The 19,840-nt window shown below is 42.2% G+C and overlaps 2 protein-coding genes across 2 annotated transcripts in view; one reads left to right on the forward strand and one right to left on the reverse strand.

Moving 5' to 3' along the window:
* MPZL3 (myelin protein zero like 3) overlaps positions 1 to 19,787 on the reverse strand; it is a 24,536-nt gene extending 4,749 nt beyond the window's left edge. The window contains exons 1-5 of the mRNA XM_005611612.4: positions 19,652 to 19,787; positions 10,335 to 10,501; positions 7,032 to 7,242; positions 5,249 to 5,414; positions 3,144 to 3,204 (exon numbers count right to left, since the gene is read on the reverse strand). Of these exons, the coding sequence (XP_005611669.1) occupies positions 3,144 to 3,204; positions 5,249 to 5,414; positions 7,032 to 7,242; positions 10,335 to 10,501; positions 19,652 to 19,724 (678 nt within the window). The 5' untranslated portion in view covers positions 19,725 to 19,787. The remainder of the gene's footprint in view (positions 1 to 3,143; positions 3,205 to 5,248; positions 5,415 to 7,031; positions 7,243 to 10,334; positions 10,502 to 19,651) is intronic.
* Positions 19,626 to 19,840, forward strand: part of CD3E (CD3 epsilon subunit of T-cell receptor complex) — a 58,282-nt gene continuing 58,067 nt past the window's right edge. Inside the window, exon 1 of the mRNA XM_070273674.1 lies at positions 19,626 to 19,781. The gene's annotated coding sequence lies outside the window, so the exon portion shown is untranslated. The remainder of the gene's footprint in view (positions 19,782 to 19,840) is intronic.

Below are 19,840 nucleotides of genomic sequence, written 5' to 3' on the forward strand. Positions count from 1 at the left end.
TTTTCCTCCTACCTCATTCCCTTTCAGCCTCCTTTGCTAATTCCTCCTCATCTCCCCAGTCTATCAACCTTGGAAAGCTCCAGGGTCAGTCCTTTGAGTCCTTCTCTAGCTACACTCATTTCCCTGGTGGAATTATCTTTAGCAGTGTCTATACACTAATGACTCTTAAATTTATCTCTCCAGTCTAAACCCCTCTTCTGAACTCCACACCCATATAACCAATTGCCTACTCCACATCTCCACTTGGATGTTTAGTACGTATTTCAAACTTAATACATCCAAACAGCTCCTGACCTTCCTCCTAAAACTTGTTCTACCCACAGACTAGTACATGTTACAAAATGGCACCTCTATTCTACTAGTTGCTCAAGTCAAGAACCTTGGAATGAGCCTTGACTCCTCTCATTCTTTCACGTACACATGCAACCCATCAGTAAATCCTTCTGGCTTTACCTTCAACCTATAATCAGAATACAACAATTTCTCACACCCCTACCACCACCATCCAAACAAACATTATTGCTAACGTCACTTAACAGGCTCTCTGATTGTGTCATGGTCCCTTACCGTCTATTCTCAGCACACAAGCCAGAACAACCCTTTTAAAACATACATCAGTTTATATTGCTTCTCTTCTCAAAAACCACCAGTGGATTCTATTTCATTAAGAATAAAAATCCCCTGGAGAGGGTGGCGGGAGGGCAAAATGGGTGAAGGGAGTCAAAGGTACAAATTTCCAGTTATAAAATAAATAAGTCATGGGGATGTAATGTACACCATGGCAACTATAGTTAATAACACTGTACTGCATATTCAAAAGCTGCTAAGAGAGTAGATCTTAAAAGTTCTCATCAGGGGCCAGCCCTGTGGCCGAGTGGTTGAGTTCCGCACTCTGCTTCGGCGGCCCAGGGTTTCGCTGGTTGGGATCCTAGGCGCGGACATGGCACCGCTCATCAAGCCATGCTGAGGTGGCATCACACATGCCACAACTAGAAGGACCCACAACTAAAAACACACAACTGTGTACTGAGGGGCTTTGGGGAGAAAAAGGAAAAATAAAATCTTTAAAAAAGAGTTCTCATCATAAGAAAAAAAATTCTGTAACTATGTATGGTGATGGATGTTGACTAGACTTACTTGTGATGATCATTTCATAATATATACAAATACAGAATTATTATGTTGTACACCTGAAGCCAATATGATATGTCAATTATACCTCAATAAAAAAAACTAGTGAGATTCAACATTCATTACATAAAAGATGTTTTATTATCAGATAACCAAAAAGAATTCACTCAAATGATGTTTATTGAACATTTGCTTTGCAAAATATTACAATACAAAAAAATTAAAAAACAAACGTAAAAAAAAGAATAAAAGTCCAGGTAATTATGATCACCTATAATGTTCTATAAGATATGACATTATCTCGCTGAAGAAATATTATTCTTCACCTCGCTCACTTCATTCCTACCACACTGGCCTCCTCGCTCTTTCTAGAACATGCCAATCAAGCCCCTCCTCAGAGTCTTTGCACCTACCATTTCCTCTGCCTGGAAGGCTCCTCCACCACAGCCGTGGCTTGCTATCTACTTCCTTTAGGTGTTTGATCAAACATCATTTCAGTGAGGGTGTCCCCACCATTCTATTTAATATCACATCCCCCATCCAGTCATCCCCCCTCCCTTTCCTATTTTATTTTTCTCTGTGGCATTAAGCACCATCTGATATCCTATATATTTTACTTATTTTTAAAAGATTGAGTTAGTTATTGTTTGTACCCCAATTTAAGAGGGTGACATTTCAGCTGTGTCTTGGGGGATGAAGGTTTTCCAGGCAAAGAATGTAAGTCTTTTGGGGGCAGGGATTTTTGTCAGTTTTGTTCACTGCTGTTTCCTAAGTACCTGGAATCATATCTGGCACATGACAGATGCTCAATAATAACTGTTCAATAAATTAATATCTGAAATGTGTGTAATAATCATATGGACATTAACTTATTTTGTGTTATCAAAATATTCAAACCGCAAACAGTGGGTATTAGATCCTCTCACTGGCACTATTGGCCTTTCCCTCGTCTTACCTATTATCCTCAAGTACACGAGAGAAAGATAAAGAACACTGCAGCGAGTAACTGGGCTGTGGCCATCTGGCCAAAGGCTGAGCTTGGCAATAAATACAAAAAGGGCTCAAGTTTAAACCCTGCGATGACAGGCATGCTTCATGTTAGATCATGAGTTGCCTTTGACCTGTTTCCAACTGCACCACATCAGAGAGTCTTTCCTTCTCCTAGGACCCTGGGACAGCCACACAAGCCTCCCAGTCACAGGACGTGCTCAAAGTGGGAGGGATGGCAGCCTTTTGAAATTTAAATAAAAACTCAGGCCTTCCAATATGGGTCTTTCCTTCCTTTCCCTCCTCTTCTTCCTTTCCTTCCTTTCCTTCCTTCCTCCCTTCCTTTCTTCCTTTCTTTCTTTCTTTTTTGGTGAGGAAGATTGGCCTTGAGCTAACATCTGTTGCCAAACTTCCTCTTTTTGCTTGAGGAAGATTGTCCAAGCTAACATCCTTCCCAAGCTTCCTCTATTTTTTGTATGTGGGACGCCACCACAGCATGGTTTGATGAGCCATGTGTAGGTCTGGGCCTGCAATCCAAACCCACGAACCCTGGGCCGCCAAAGTGGAGGGCACGAACTTAACCAGTATGCACCAGGCTGGCCCCAATATGGTTATTTCTTATTGATCAAGTCACCTAAAAGGTTATATTACTCTAATTTGGTGGGGAAAACTGAAGCACAGCAGAAAATTTCAATTCAGGGCTCTGGGTCCAGCCAGTCGAAGTCTCCTCGTATGAGCTCAGTGGCATGGGACCCTCCTCTTTCAGGATGCTCTGTCAGTCAGCAGAGATGCGGTCCCCTTCCCTAACCCAAGGATGCCACGCTATGCCCATGAGACATATAACAAAATAATGGTTAGAATTGGTAGAGGTCCCCTGAGACCAAAACACTTTGGAGGAAGACCTTGGTTCACACCTAGCTTTGGACCTACCTGGATACCCCCGGCTGCCTCTGGGCGCAAAGGATCCCTGTAAATAAGCGGAAAATGAGACATGAACCTGAGCAGAAGAAATGACACGGGCTTACCAGGCACTCGGCACAACGGACACAAAGCCTCGCCATGCAGCCGTCCTCGTCCTGGTCAGTGCTGTGGAGAGAGGACAAACCCACTCTGAAGAATCCCGCTCCTCGGTGCAGCAGAGCAGCTGAGAGCACAGGCATTGAAGTCCGACAGGCCTGCTTTTCAATTCCAGTTCTGCCACTCACCAGCAGGGTGACTGGGCAAATTACTCAAGTTCCAAGAGCCTGTTTCCTCAGCTATAAAATGCAAATATTACCACCTCCACTTAAAGGACAGTAGTTAGGAGAAAATAAAAAATAAACACATGTAAAACCCATCCCACAGTGCCTGGCCCCTAGGAAGTGCTCAATAAACAGGAGGGAGTCAGAACCATTCATTCAGAAATGGACTAAGCACCAACCACGTCTGAGGCTCTGTGCTGGGGTGGGGACAAAGACAAATAAAACACAGTCCTCTGAAGAGCTCACAATCTCGTGAGGGTGAGAGACCTGTTAAAACTTAACAAGTATGTTATAATACAATGTAATAAACATTTTAACAGAGTTAAGGTCAAACTGCTGTGGCAGCAAACAGGAGGATGTGACTGCCTCTCCTTGGATGACTCAGGGAAACGCAAGAGAAGGGGACTTTCAGCTGTGTCTTGGAAGATGAGGAAGAGTTTTCCAGGCAAACAGGGAGGGATGGAGGGGATTCCAGGTGAGAGGAAAGCATACTGAAAAAAAGAGATCTGAATGAGAACAGTATGTTTAGAGAAGAAAATAGCTCACTGTAGCTGAAATGTGGAGCAAATGAGAAGAAATGGCAGGAAACAGGGGCTGGCCCCATGGCCTAGTGGTTAAGTTCAGTGCACTCTGCTTCAGTGGCTTGGGCTCAGTTCCCAGGAATGGACCCATCCCACTCATCAGTGACCACATTGAGGCAGCAACCCACATACAAAATAGAGGAAGACTGGCAGAGATGTTAGCTCAGGGCTAATCTTCCTCAAGCAAAAAGAGGAAGATTGGCAACCGATGTTAGCTCAAGGCAAATCTTCCTCAGAAAAAGAAAAAGGAAACCACTGGGGTGAGCCCAGTGGTGTCATGGTTAAGTTCGCGTGCTCTACTTCAGCAGCCCAGGGTTCATGGGCTCGGATCCTGGGCACAGACCTACTCGTTACTCATCAAGCGATGCTGTGGCAGCATTGCACATACAAAATAGAGGAGGATTAGCACAGATGTTAGCTCAGGACCAATCTTCCTCACCAAAAAAAGAAAAGGAAAAAGAAATGGCAAGAAACAATGTGACTTAGGGTTAGATCATGAGAGATCTTGTTAGACCACGCTTAGAAATAGACATTTTAGTATTTCTACCAAGAGCTCTTTACTTTTTTGGGGGGGCCACAAATTTCCTGTAAAGGCCTCTCTCATTAAATAAATGCACATGCATGCATATGTGCACACATACACACACATACACATACACACACACAGAAAGTTTGTTTTAGACCCTCTTAAGGTAAGACTTCTCTCTCTAGGTTGGAGCCCCTGATACAGACAATGAAGAATCAACAACGGTATTATGTAGACTTTTGTTACCTTTTTCTTAGTAGATTGGTTCTAGGGAAAATCCTGGACCATGCCTGCTCACTGGCAAAATGATGTTTGATAACTGCTTTTGACGAGCACAATCCAATTAGCCCCTTCAAAGCATCTGCTGACCAAGACTAGATCTCGCTTATTTAAGTTATTTTTGCCTTCCATGGCTACTCTTAAAGCCTCTCTCACTGCTCTGGCATTTTCTGTCGGGAGACATCAGCTCGGTATCAAAACAAGGAAAAGGGGGCAATAACTGACTTGTTGGAATTTCCTGTTAATTTTTAAGGAATGAGATATTCACTTCAGAATTCATCTTCAGAACCACAGCACTATACAATCTGATTTCCAAAACAGGAGAGTCGGACCACAGTGTCAACCCCTCTGTCTCTCTCTCCAAATTAATATCCACGAGCTTCCCCTTCAGCCCTCCTTCTAGTGCTCTGGAAGGAAGGCAGGCGGGGATGCAGGTGACTGGGTAGCACCCACAAACCAGGGCTCTGAAGAGGGTTACTGTGCAGGGCTGCAGCCGGACTTACTCATCCGAAACCTCAATGGACGACTTCTTGTAGCCAGACTTGCCCCTCTTCTTCAGCCCCGCAGACTTCCTCCCCATTCTCACCAGCAGCAGAACCACCACCGCCGCCGAGGGAATGAAGACAAGAATGGAAAGCAGGGCCACAGAGGAGAGCATGGTGCCAAAACCTAGAGGAGGAAAAGGAGAAGGTAACAGAGGGACACGTGGAAGGGCTTCCTTTGACACGACATAGGTTTCACTTTTGCTCGCATTTCTTCTGATTACAGAAGGAATAAATTCAATGTGGAAAAGGGAGAAAATACACAAAAGTATACAGAAGAATAAAAATTCACCCAGAATCACACTATCTAGGATTAACACATTGGTATCTACCCATCCAATCTTTCTAGGAGTATGTGGGTATGGGCCTGCATATGGGGAAGAGATTGCATATTTTTAAAAGTATGGATCATCTATTATATACTATTTCTGACCTCCTTTTTTACTTAATATTTGATAAATAATCTCCATGTTATTAAAAATTCCTTCCAGACGTGATTTTTTTTTTTAAAGATTGGCACCTGAGCTAACAACTGTTGCCAATCTTTTTTTCTTTTTTTTCCTGCTTTATCTCCCCAAATCCCTCCGGTACATAGTTGTATATCTTAGTTGCAGGTCCTTCTAGTTGTGGCATGTGGGACGTTGCCTCAACGTGGCCTGATGAGCGGTGCCAAGTCCATGCCCAGGATCCGAACTGGTGAAACCCTGGGCCACCGCAGCAGAGTGCACGAACTTAACCACTCAGCCATGGGGCCGGCCCCAGACATGAATTTTTAACAGCTACACAGTATTCTACCACATTGAACGATGTATTGAATCAATCTTCTAATGCTGGACATTCAAGTTATTTCCCATTCTTTGAATCTATGAGTTATATTATGATGATCGTCATTGCACATAAGTCTTCATATTTACCTCTACTTCTTTAAGATAAACTTTTAAAAAGGAATTACTGGATCAAAGGGCAGATACTTTTAAGGCATCTGATTTATACTACCTAACTGTCTTCCTGAAACTCTATACCACTTTCTACTCCTGCCAGCCATATGAACATGCCCGTGTCTTTGAAACCTACGAGTTATTATCTTAATAAAATAAAGAAGAAGAAGAAAAAAGAGAGGGAAAGGGAGAAAGACTTGAGAAATGATAAGGCATCCACAATGAACCATAATGCAGTTCTGGATCTCTAAGTCTTTGGTTCAAATCCAACTAAGGACTAGAATGACCATTCAGTAGTCACCAGGGAATAATGTAGGAAAAAAAGTAAGTCCTTAACCTATTTTCCTCTGGTTCCATACTAAAAGGAAACTGCTGCTCTTTGCAACGTACAAGATACGTGCTGTGTCCCATCATTCGAGGGGGTACACTTTCAAGACACAGGCAAGGACATTGTCTCATAACTGAAGGAATGAACACATTAGGGAAACCAGAATGACTTCTATTTCACACAGATAACAACTCTCCATTTATTTAGGGGTTTGCCATACATTCCACAAAACCTCTGGTCACCTAAAGTTAAAATTTTAAAAAAGGATAATGGAGAAACTATGACAATATTTGAAGAAAAACTTCAGTTTGCAAAATAAAGATTAAAAATCCATCCTAATAGACAATTCAGGATGGCAGAATGTTCCGGTGACCAGCTGGCTCACAAAGATAGGTAGCTTTGCTTATCACTGCTCTCTCCAGAAAGCACCACAGTAGTCACAGGCACTGCAGACGAAAGTCGGTGGCGGTTAGCTTACCCCTCTCTGTGACTGTGAGCTCCGTCAAGGGAATATTATGGTGCACATCTGGCGGATTCTTCACAGCACAGCTGAATGTCCCATTGTCCCTTATGGTAGGATCGCTTATGCTGATGGAGGCATCCCCTTTGTACACGTCTCCAACCCAGGAAATTCGATCCCGAAATGTACCTGCTGTGGTGGGGTACTGGAAGGACTGATAATGAAAAATCTAAGAAAGCAACATCAGGAGAAAAAAAGTTAATTTGGAAAATGCAACGAAAATGTAAAGTTAAGTAGGTCCAAAATAAAACACAAGTGCATAATGAGTTTTCTCCATCGGCAATTTTTTTTATGCTTTGTTTACCTCCATCCTATAGGTTAAAAGACAGGCTAATAAAACTTATCTGAAAAAGGCCTGATGAAAGAATCCTGGTATCCTAGCTCTCGAATCTCTTCTCAACTCTCCCTGAAGTCCTAAAGCAGGGGCAGTTTGGGCCTTGAGGAGACATTTGGTAATATCGGCAGACATTTTTGGTTGTCACAACTGGGAGAAGTACTCCTGGCATCTAGCGGGTAGAGGCCAGAGATATCGCTAAAACTCCTACAATGCATAGGACTAGCCCCCGCAACAAAGAATTACGCAGCTCAAAATGTCAGCAGTGCCAAGGTTGAAAAACCCTATCCTAAGGTAGCATCTAATATCCATATAGTACTTTGTGACTTGCAAATAATTTCCACACATTTACTCATTTGAGCCTGTTAACAACACTGAACTATGCATGGGGCAGGTATAATTATTCCAAGTTTATAGAAATGGAAACAAGGCTAAAAACAAAAAACTAAGTCAGTTACTCAAAGGCATACAGCCAGTAAGTGGCAAAGGGGAAATTTTTTTTATTCTCAAAATCACCAGGAAGGTTTGATATAGTCAAGCCTCCCCAAGTTATCTATCTTGGCAATTAACAAAAACCTCAAGTCGAATGCATGATCAGTACTCAATGAATGTGCATTGAATTAAAATGCTGCTGCTTCAGATTGGTGATCAGACACTTCATCCCCCAAAGCATCTAACTATATCTGGTGGTAGACCAGGCAGGTACTACAATACAATATGATCTCTCCCTCTTATGCAAGATTCAAGGCTTTCCTCTTTCTTTGTTTACTTGCTTCCTCCCCACTTAGGAACCCAGGCATTTACAACCACTGATTGCCCAATTTTCAAGAGCAACTTCCCAGAGAAGATGCTGAATCACTTACTAGGTCACTTGTTCATGCATTCATTCAACATATATTACTGCACACCTACTCTGTGCTAGGCACTGTGTTACACAAAAGGATCCAGTGGGAGCCAAACAGGGACAGTCCCTGCTCTCATGGGATTTAAAGCCTAGTGGGAAATACAGATATTAAGAAATAATAATATTATGTGTAATGAGTATTCCAAAGAGGGAGGTAAAGAATGCCTACTACTGATTATCAGCATTAATATAAAAGTGTTTGAAACTCCTTATTGACAAACCAAGGCCTGTTGTATATCTTCAAGATTAATCCAACCTATAAGTCCCAAGTCACACTAGCGATACTCAAATCCTTGCTAACTGATTAGTCTGACAGAATCCTGACTGACCGTGTAACTGCGACATCATGTTATGTGATCTTTAAAAGTTCCACTAATTCCAACTTGGGGGAGTTTGCTAATTTTCTGACCAGCCTCACAGAGAACGGCACCAACTGCTGTTTGCATTTAAAGTTGCTGAGCCAAGAAGATCCCCATTGCTTGCTCTGTCCTACTTTTGGCCAAGTAGGCAGAGCCGAATAAGGTCAGCTATAGTTTCCCGACCACTCAGAATAAAGTGAACTATTTTAAGTCTAAAGAAAAAGGGACCATAAATACAGCCTATCTTCCTTCACTGGAGCCACCTACCTAGCTCCAAGCTACGTGGCATTCAATAGTAGCTCCTAAAACACAATTCAAAGCTTCTACATTAACATCAAAGAGAATTTTTTTCCAGTGAAGGAAACAGGATAAACAAATTAAGAATACTTTCAAAAATACATGGGAGCTGGGGCTGGCCCCGTGGCCGAGTGGTTAAGTTCGCGCGCTCCGCTGCAGGCGGCCCAGTGTTTCGTTGGTTCGAATCCTGGGCGCGGACATGGCACTGCTCATCAAACCACGCTGAGGCAGCGTCCCACATGCCACAACTAGAAGGACCCACAACAAAGAATATACAACTATGTACCTGGGGGCTTTGGGGAGAAAAAGGAAAAAAATAAAATCTTTAAAAAAAAAAAAGTACATGGGAGCTGGCCCGGTGGTGTACTGATTAAGTTCACATGCTCCACTTCGGCAGCCTGGGGTTCGCCGGTTCAGATCCCGGGCGTGGACCTACACACCACTCATCAAGCCACGCTGTGGCAGCATCCCACATATAAAATGGAGGAAGACTAGCACAGATGTTGGCTCAGGGACAATCTTCCTCAAGCAAAAAAGAGCAGGAATGGCAGCAGATGTTGCCTCAGGGCCAATGTTCCTCACCTCCCCCCACAAAATACAATCTTACATACAACTATGACATTCATATTCTTGATGGCATCGATCCTGAGCTAAAGATACTGCTAGAAGCGTAAAGAGAAAGGCCTTTTATAGCACTGCCATCTTCAATTAAACTCTACAATGGGATTTGAACCATAAATGTGTTTTATATGTGTGACTAAAGTATATTGCTTCTCATATTGTGAGACTCTGTCACCAACAGCATCTATCACCATAAGGTGCCACCATTTCCTTCAAAAGGAGCTATATAAATCAGTGCAGATGTTTATACACTGGGAGATGATGCCAAGATAAATATACAGAGTACACAAAATCTACACAAGCGGACACACCCATTGAGACAACTTGATAGCACAGGAAGTGAGCAGCTTTAAGAGAAAGGACATCTATTACTGGGACCGATAGAATTTTTCTATCCAACAGTCCTGGAAGTGTCCTTTTTAGTACATGGAATCTGAAAACAAACCTATGAAACTGTGCAAAAACAAACAACAAAGGGGAAGTGAAATTAAACCGCATTTCCTCTGAGCTTCTGACAATTTTTCTCCTATAGCTTCTTCGCAAAATTCTTACATAAAAGAATAAAAAGCCCCACATGACCAAATGAATGTCATAGAGGGTCGAAGCTCATCTCCTTCTATTTAAATAGCTCATCTTCTATTCTAAGATGAGAAGCCCTAAGGAGTGTCTGAGACTTGGAAGAAAAAGATTCCAGAGCTGTTGCCCATAGGAGACTCAAAGAAATTTCCCTAACAGTGCACACTTACCGACTCCGTGCGACTGCTGCTGGGAGGTCGGTATGTCCAGTCTATGGTGAGTTTGTCAGTGACAGATGAAGTCGACCTGAAGGTGCATTTCAACTTGATCTTTTCTCCAACATAACCCCGGACATGGGCATCTGCCTTAATCTCCAAGGAAACGACGATGCAAACACCTAATCAAAGCAAGCCCAAACACTTAAAAACGGATTCACTTGGGTGGAATATACAGATGTGAGTGAACAATATAGAGATGCTACTTATTATTTTTAAGGCTCTCATCAAAAAGCCTTGGCAATAAATATCTTCTCAGGCAAGCCCAAAAGGACAAGGAGCAGATATCTGCATTAACCAAGGGTAGCATTTTTGTCATTTTACAATATTAAATCATAGAAGAAGTGCTTGGGTAAACATTTAAAACCTGGTCACATCAGCATTTTTCCAAATACAGACTTGTGGTTAAATTAAGTACAAACAAATGGGTCAACCCACAGCAGGCTAAGAGACAAAGCCACCCACTCCCCTCACACACCCACACACACACACCAGGAATAGGACAGCTTTTGTAGTCTAAGGGACTTACCCCAAGCGCAGCACAGCTGTAACGTGAAGCTACCACTGCAAAGCCAGCAAAAGGAGAAGAGGACATTTTTTTTCAAAGAATTCTATAGAACTGTCCCAAGGTCCTAACTAGTTTTGTTTCGGTTTTTTCCTTTCTTAAAGCTGGTTAACGAATCACACATGCATTAAAGGTAAATCATGGGGAGACCAATTTAACGCATTCTAAAATGTAAAAATAAGATACCATTTTTAAACCCTCTAGAGACTTACTCTTTCCAAAACCACCTCAGATATCCAACTTTGACGCTTCATCCCCCTCAAAAGAGTTGGCACTTTCTTCTGACCAACCCCCTCTGCTTTCAGAGGACAGGGAATATAAATTTATCTTCCACTGGGGCCAGCCCCGTGGCCGAGTGGTTAAGCTCGCACGCTCTGCTTTGGCAGCCCAGGGTTTCGCCGGTCCAGATCCTGGGCCCGGACATGGCACCGCTCATCGGGCCATGCTGAGGTAGCATCCCACATGCCACAACTAGAAGGACCCACAACTAAAACGTACAACTATGTAGCGGGGGGCTTTGGGGAGAAAAAGGAAAAATAAAATCTTTAAAACAAAATTTATCTTCCACTAAGGAGCCATTTTTTAGGAAAGTAAGCCACCAGCACGTTGTTTTTCCTGCTTCCTCCTCCTCCACAATAAGCCGTGATTCTTCTGGCACGCCAAAGGCAAACAGAGCAGTAAGGTTTCAGAAGAGAGTAAATCCACATACAGTCCTGGAAACCAGCAGTCCCTCTGGTAGTGGCAGAATGCAAACCCTAGCCCTTGCTGGCTTTGTGGCCTCAGTAAGTTACTTTATTTCTTCAGTTTCTCACCCTGGTGTGAATGATAATAATAGTACTTATCTTAGAAGGTCACTGTGAGGAATAAAAATGAGTTAAAACATGTACAACCCTGAGAAGCCTATCTAACACAGAGTAAGAGCTCCAGGTTAGATAGCTTCATCATCATTACTGCCGCCTCTTCAGTTCTGCCGACGCTCTCTCAACCTTTCCTAACACAGACACAGCTATGCGTCATCAGTTCCACTGCCTTTACCCCTGCTGCTTTGAATCATTTTTTCTTGCTCCTTTCTAGACAATCTAGTCTGTCCACATTCCTCTTAAAAGGAGGAGAACAAGACTGAGCTCACAACTCTAATAAGAATCTGCCCCATCCCAAAGATGAGGATTACTTCTGGTTCGTCCACAGCATCCTCTCTGACTTTGCCAGGCTAAACTTGTTGTTCCTTCTATGCCTTTGCAAATGCTGTTCCTCTGCCTGGAACATATTCATCCCTCAGCCCCTACTCTCTCCTAAGCCCTCATTCCTGACCCACCTTACTCATCACTCGAGATCCCGCTCTAAAAACTGGAAGGTGGAAATGAATGGATAATCTACACTCTCCTCATGCCCCATTCCTTGATCCTAAAACGTAAGTATAGTAGACAGGTTTAAGAGTATGGATTTAGAATTAGACAGACCTAGACTTGAGTTCTAGCCCAGCTACTTTCTAGCTATGAGACCTTGATCACAGTTCCTAACCTGTTCAAGCTTCAATTTCCTCATTTGGTAAATGGGAATAATAACAAGACCTACTTCACTGGATCACTGTGAGGATCCAACAGGATTAAATAAGATAATACATAAAATGCTTAGCACAGCATCTGAAATAAAAAGTGTCAATAAATGTTAGCTATTATTATTAAAATAAACAAAATAAAATAAAATAAAATAAAAAATAAATCCAAAAATCTTTAATAATTCTCTATTGGGCTATAGAATAAAACCCAAAGAGTGGTAATCTGGCCCCAAACTTCTGCTACTCTACCCACCCGCCCATCCCATCCCCTTCACTGTGCCCAGAAGGTCCTGCCATTTCCCAAATTTACTACGTCCTTTCACGCCACTGTGCCTCTCTTTGAATATACCTTTGGCTGGAAGGCTCTCCCCATTCCTACCCATCCTGTCTCTTCCCATCATACCACATCCCCCAACGCTCACACGCCTTCAAGGCTCAGCTCAAATATCAGCCCCTTTGTGATGCTTCCCCAAATTCCCTGATGCAGTTCATTGCTCTTTCTTCAATGTTCTCATAACATTTAGTACATAATGCTATTCAAGCACACATGCCATTTATTGCACTCAATTTGTAAAGAGTATTTCCTCCATTAAATGGAAGCACTTTGAAGGCAAAAATTCAGAGGGAGAGGAGCAGGCAGGGACAGACTGAGAGAAGAGGTGGACAGGTCACTAAAAATTCTAGTGGAAGACCAAAGTGCTCATTAGTCACCCACTCTCTTCCCATCCCTTTTGTACGGTATGTTCAACATTCGTGTGTCCTCTACGTGCCTCTCTTTCCATTGCACCCATTCCGGGAAAGCTCAGCCCTAGACAAGCACGCCTAGACTGTGGCTGTGGTACAGTGAAGGTGAAAAATCACACAACTGCACAGAGAGTTACCATAAGAAATTTGTGAATTCCACCCACAGTTGAGACCTTAATGAGACATGGTGACCCTTTAACCAGCCTTGGTCAGCTCCTCTTTCTGATTCCTCCAACCTTTGCCATTCTCTTTCATCCCATGTGCAACCTCCAAATCCATCATTCTCAGAAGAAAATGTCTCCTCTTACTTCTTCAAGAACTTGAGGCTATACAAACTGCCCAGCCACACACCTTCTTGTGTCTGTACCTATACTCACTTTCCATCTGAAAGAGTGTGGTCTCCCTTCTCCTACGCAAGGCCAACCTCTTCTGCTCTACTCCAGATTGCTCCCTCCGAGCCCTGCCGCAGCAGTATAATCCTCTCTACTATCTTCAACCTCTCCCTTTCCAGAGAGGCCCTCTCCCCTTCAGCCTCTAAACACACAGAGATCTCTCCCATCCTTAAAAACAAGTAGCAATAAAACAAAATAATAACGTTTCCTTAACCCTGTAATACTTCTTGTACCAACTACTGCCCTCTCTTTCCTTTTTAAGCCAAGTTTGTGAAAGAGTAGTCTATGCGTGATGTCTCCATTTCCTCCCTTCCCATCCACTTCTGGACACTACAGCACAATCTGGACTCCACTACCACTTCTGGGAAGGGCATCATGTCTGAAAACTGCAAAATCCAAGGGATAAAAACTTCAACAGGCACTTTTCTATCCTGATTTTACTGGATCCCTCGGCAGCAGTGCCTACTTGCTCCTTGACTTTCTCTATCCCAGGCTTCTATGACAATACTCTCATTCATTCACTCATTCTTCAAACATAGATTTATTGGGCACCTGTTTTGTGCCACTCTGTGAGCTTGGAATTAAATGTGAGCAAAATAATACACTCTCTGTTTTGGAGCTTAAAATACAGCAGAAGTCCAATAAGTTAATCAAATAATCATAAAGACAAATGTCTAACTATAAACTCTGATAAGTACTATGAAGGAAAGACAAAGAGAGTGGCTATGAAAACTGCACCTGTTATAATAGGGGAGCAGAGAGTGGTTAATGAAAGCCTCCCTGAAAATGTTACGTTTGAGTCAAGTTTTGAAGGAAGGGTAACAAGGTAAGGAAAGAGAGAGCATTCCAGGCAAATGATACAGCATATGCAAACATCCTGTGCCAGAAAAGAGCACAGTCAGTCAAGGAACTGAAAGGAAAGCAGGATGGCTGAAAAACAAAGAGCACGAGAGAGAATGAGGTGTGACTAGGAGGTAAGCAGGAAGCAGATCACGCAGGACCTTAAAGATTTGGGTCCTTATTCTTAGAGCAATGGGAAGCCATGGAAAATACTTAAATGTGAGATTGAGTGAGAAGAGACATGAAGTTTCTATTTTTAAAAGATCACTCTAGGAAAGACACTTAGAAGGAGTCAAGAATAAATATAAGGGGATTACTTAGGAGGCTACTACAATAGTCAAGTGAGAAATAAGGGAAGTTTGAACTAAGTTGGTGGCAGTGGACCTGGACAGAACTAGGAAGACAACAATACTTACAAGGAAAAACCAGCAAGAAGTGGTGACAGATTGGATGTGGCATGTTAGGGAAAGGGAAGTGTCAAAGATAACTCTCAGGTTTCCAACTTGGTGATACATTCACTGACACAAGGAAAACTGGAAAAGTACCAGGCTTGGCAGCGAAGACCATGAATTTGATTTTAGATAAGTTTAAGGTGCCTTTGAGATCCCCAAGGGATAATGTCAAGGGGGCAGTTGGTTTGGGGCATTTGGTTTAGGTCAGGGGTTAGCAAACCACAGCCCACGGGCCAAATCTAGCCCACAGTGTCTTTTTGTAAATAAAGTTTTATTAGAACACAGTCATGTTCATCCATTTATGTATCACATAGGGCTGCTTTTGTGCTACTCCAGCAGAGTTAAGTAGTTGCATCATGAACCATATGGCCCACAAAGCCTAAAATATTTATTTTCTGGTCCTTTACAAAAGTTTGCTAACCCTGGTTCAGAGCAAAGAAGAAATATGGGTTAGAGCTATAAATCAGAATCTCATTAGTCTCCCTCCAACCAGCTCTCCACACTGATTGTGTTACATACACACACACAAACTCCACATCTCTGACAGTTTCTATCCAATCTCTTTGTGAGGCTCCTCCTTTCCTACCCATCCCTTAAACACTGGTGTTCCTTAGCGTTCCACCCCGAGCCCATGGCCCTTCATTCAACATGTTCTCCTTGGACAATCCTATCCACTTTTATAGATTTGACAATCACTAATAGGCTAATGATTCCCTGGTCTATATTGCTAGCCATGACCTGCCTCTGAATGTCCAAATGTTACTGCATATGCCCATTTGAAATCACCACTGGACCTCAAATTGAATGTAGTGAACTTTTGTTTGTTGCCAGCTTAATATCCATTCCCTTCACCTCCTTTCCTAACAATACCCGAATTTGGGGAGGGGGAGGGGGCGTATCTACCCTTTCCCACGTAGCTCCTGAGCTTGGGGGAAGATGCCTCTTTCAGTCAGGGTCCAGGCAGGAAATGGAAGGCACAATCATCTGAGACTTTGAAAAATGTATGGGCCACTTTTCAAAGGGACTTCTCTCAGGGTCAAGGAAGCCAACAAAGGCACAAGCCTTTACCATCCCCAGGGCAGAAGAGGAAAAGGGAGGAAATGGTGCTATCAGAACCTGGTAAGAGCTGGAGCTGTGGGCCACCTGACAAAAGCTGTAGCAATAGAGAGACATAGCCACTATGGATCATACCACTAAGACAGGGACGGAGCAGGGAAGAAATTCCCTGGTGCCTGTCTCCTCTTGCCCTCCAATCTTCTGCCAACTCCTCCCATTGGCCAAACCTGACTAGAAGCCAGGGAAGGAAGCCTGGATGATGCAGTCTATATGGTCAGCTTTCCAAGGACTAAAGACGAACTGAGAAGGGAAGTGAATAGATGTGGTGGGAGATGAGCAAATTAACTAGCAACTGACCCTACCCCCAGCTCTGGGGGGTGACCCAGACTGGCCTAAACCAATCATTACATCCAGAGGTGTGCTGGTAAACAGCTAAAAGAAAAAAAAGACAATTTCTCTGATGCATTCAAGCCACAAAGGGGAAGTCTCTGAATGCTGAATTAAAAAAAGATGTGCTTCTTTGGCTCTCGAGAGCCAGTAGGAGCCGGCTCCAGCACACTATCCTCCTGACCACAGAGATATGTTTGGGGTTAATATGTGACTTAAGCCAACCCAATCAAAGTAAGTTTCAGAAAATCTCCCTGAAAATTTATTTAATGCCTTCATGCCTTGTTTACGTTCCTTTCTACATCTGGAATTTTCCTCTCTCTCTATCTATAACTAACTCTTATTCTTCTTTCAAGGTTTAACTTTGGTGACACCTCAGGAAGTCTTCCCTCTTTCCTCATAGCAGATTAAGGGACCTCTTCTGGGCACCTCTTCTGTGCTCTCATGGTTTCTAGTGCATTTCTCTCTTACTATCAGATAATTCTAAAAGTATCTGTTGACTTGTCTGTCTTCTCCAATAGACCCTGAGGTCATCCAAACAGAGCCTAGCACACTGTGGATGCTCACTAATATTAACTAAACCAACCCAACAGTTTCCTTTTTATAAAACAAAAATTGTAACAAAATAAGTATAAAAATTAAAAGTTCTGAGCACATTTGGTTACTGAATTATAATAAGTACACCATTAATATAACTACCTATTTACCAATTTCTTGCTTGTTAATATATTCATGAGCATGATTTTGCCACAAAGTTATCAATATGTAAAGTCACTTGACTGAAATGTAAACACTGCATAAGTAGGTCTTAAATATATAGTCATAGAAAAGTAAGATCCCTGGACGAGCTAAACTAATCTACACATCAGGGTGTTGGTTTCCCTTTTTGGGAAGAAGGGACAATGACAAAGGAAGCACAAGGAAGGTTTCTGGAGTATCAGCAACATTTTGTATCCTGATTTGGGTGCTGGTTACCTACGTGTGTTCAATTTCTGAAAATTCATTGAGTTAAACACTTACAATAGGTGCACTTTTATCTCTATATATTATACTGAAATTAAAAGGTTTTTAAAATCAATGGATGTAAAATAATTTGTCCACTCCACTCAAAAAAAAATATACTAATCCAATGTTACATTCATTCAGAAATTTTTATCCTAGGCCTAATGTGTTTATGGATGTTTATATTTTCACCTGAGTAAAAAAGTATTCTTGCCAGGTAAAAGCAGCCAACTACAGAAATACTCATAATAATTAACAAAAATTTTTTAACCTTGGAAGAAAAGAAGAAAAATCACATTTAAACATAAGTAATTTCGTACACAGAAGAAACAAAAAAAAATAACAAAACTCTCAATTTTGTACACTCAGTTTTCCAATATACAAATCTGTCAACCTTTGATTCATAAAATTGTATAATTAAACGGAAAAGAGAAAAGTGTAGGAACCCTAGGCTGCCTAATCTATTGTTTCTATGTACTCTGACAACTTATATAGCAGGACCATCTTTATAACTTAGGGAGAAATCAAACAAGTTAATAATTTAATGGGCCCTATCTTTGAAGAGGAAAAGCAAATAAACACTGGTATGAAACCAAAGTCTATTGCCTAACAGTTTCAAAACAAAAGTAAGACCCCAAAATACGGATGAACCTTGAAAACATGCTAAATGAAAGAAGCTAATCACAAAGGAACACATATTGTATGATTCCATTTATGTGAAATGTCCAGAATAGGCAAATCCACAATAATAGAATGTAGATTGGTGTTTGCCAAGGGCTGGGGGAAGGGAGGAATGGGGAGTGACTGTCAACGGATATAGAGTTTCTCTGTGGGGTGATGAAAATGTTCTAAAATTGGTTGTGTTAAGGATCGCACAATTCTGTGAATATACTAAAAACCATTAAATTGTACATTTTAAATGGGAAAATTGTGTGGCATGTAAATTATATCTCAATAAAGCTGTTATTTTTAAAAAGGCAAAAAAGATAAGTACATACAGATCATAAAATCAACTTTCAATGTCTGAATTATTTGGTCTGCTAGATTCAATGGATGCTTTTCAATATAAAATGGCATCAAGTTTAAGAAACCACCCACAACTTCTAGAATTTTTTTCTCAATAGGACAGTATTTGAATATTTCCGTGTGTGTGTGTGTGTGTGCGTGTGCGAAAGAGAGAGAGAAATGAAATTGGGAGTATTTAGGGCGACAGTAGGTCAGCCTAAATATTATATTGCAAAAGAATTTGGCAGAAAAACTGGACACTTGGAATGACATGGGCAGCTGGGAGGGATCAGGGAGTGTGCTGGCAGCATGAATATTAGTCATCAAATAAAAACTTTGCCACCTTACCTGCTGAGATGTAGAACACCTGAAATCTTTATGTTAAAGGTCTCCTTCAGAAATTCCCATTTACCACAGGGAAATTTTATGAAATTAATTCATTTTAATGCTAGCTCTACTAACATGATTTCCCAAGAAGACACACACACACACACAAAATCCAGTAAATAATTGCACCCTAAAATGATGGTAATTAGGTTGCACTGAAATTTATGAAATTTGAAAATTGCATGAAAGTAAAGCTTACTCAAACTTTAAGAATATGTCACAGTGTGAATACTGTACTTCTGATATTAGTTAACAGATTAAAATGTTAACAGAATTCATATGCCCTTTCTTGTCTTTTTACAGATGTGTTATTAAAATGCTAACGCAGTCGCTTTTCTGTGAACAAAATGAGTCTCTGTTAGAACGAAATCACAGCACATCCTTTCTGTGACTAACAAACGTTTTACTTCACAGCCATCGACAATCACCTACAAAAAATAAAATTACCAACAGTCATAATTTTCTCTCCCAAAATTACTGGGACAAACTATTGAACATCAGAATTGCCCTTTCCTAACTAGGATACACAGCCCACAAAACCACAGCAGAGTCAATCACTGATAACAGCACAAGATAACAGCTGGTGCCACCAAAGCCAGAGCCCTCCGTGGTTCTAGCAAGCGGTGCCATCGCCACAACACCATGCAGTCACGCAAGGTGGTCAAGCTCCCAGCCACTCAGCAAAGCACTGACAGCCTACCAACTCCCCCCAGTGGGTGGTGGTTATGAGAAGACAACCACCTCCTGACACCCTCCTGCTTCTTTCCTTCCCAGAAGCGACGTGGGGGCTTTCCTGAGACCCCCCACCCGGAAGCGGAAGAGCGACCATCTTCCCTTACCGCCCCCCCGGCCGGAAGTGGGGCAGAGCCAGCCGGCGCACTCACCCTGAAAGAACAGGACTGCCAGCAGTGGGAACAGAGCGCAGCCGCGGCCTCCCGCCGCTCCGCTCTGCTGCATCGCGACCGCTCTCCAGATGCTTGCACACCTTGTTTACGGCTCCCGGTAACAACACAGGTAACACCGGAAGTGACGTCAGGGCGGGAGGCAGCGAGAACTCTTAAAATGGCGATTGA

The sequence above is a fragment of the Equus caballus genome, chromosome 7 (assembly GCF_041296265.1).
Source record: "Equus caballus isolate H_3958 breed thoroughbred chromosome 7, TB-T2T, whole genome shotgun sequence".
Lineage (NCBI taxonomy): Eukaryota > Metazoa > Chordata > Mammalia > Perissodactyla > Equidae > Equus > Equus caballus.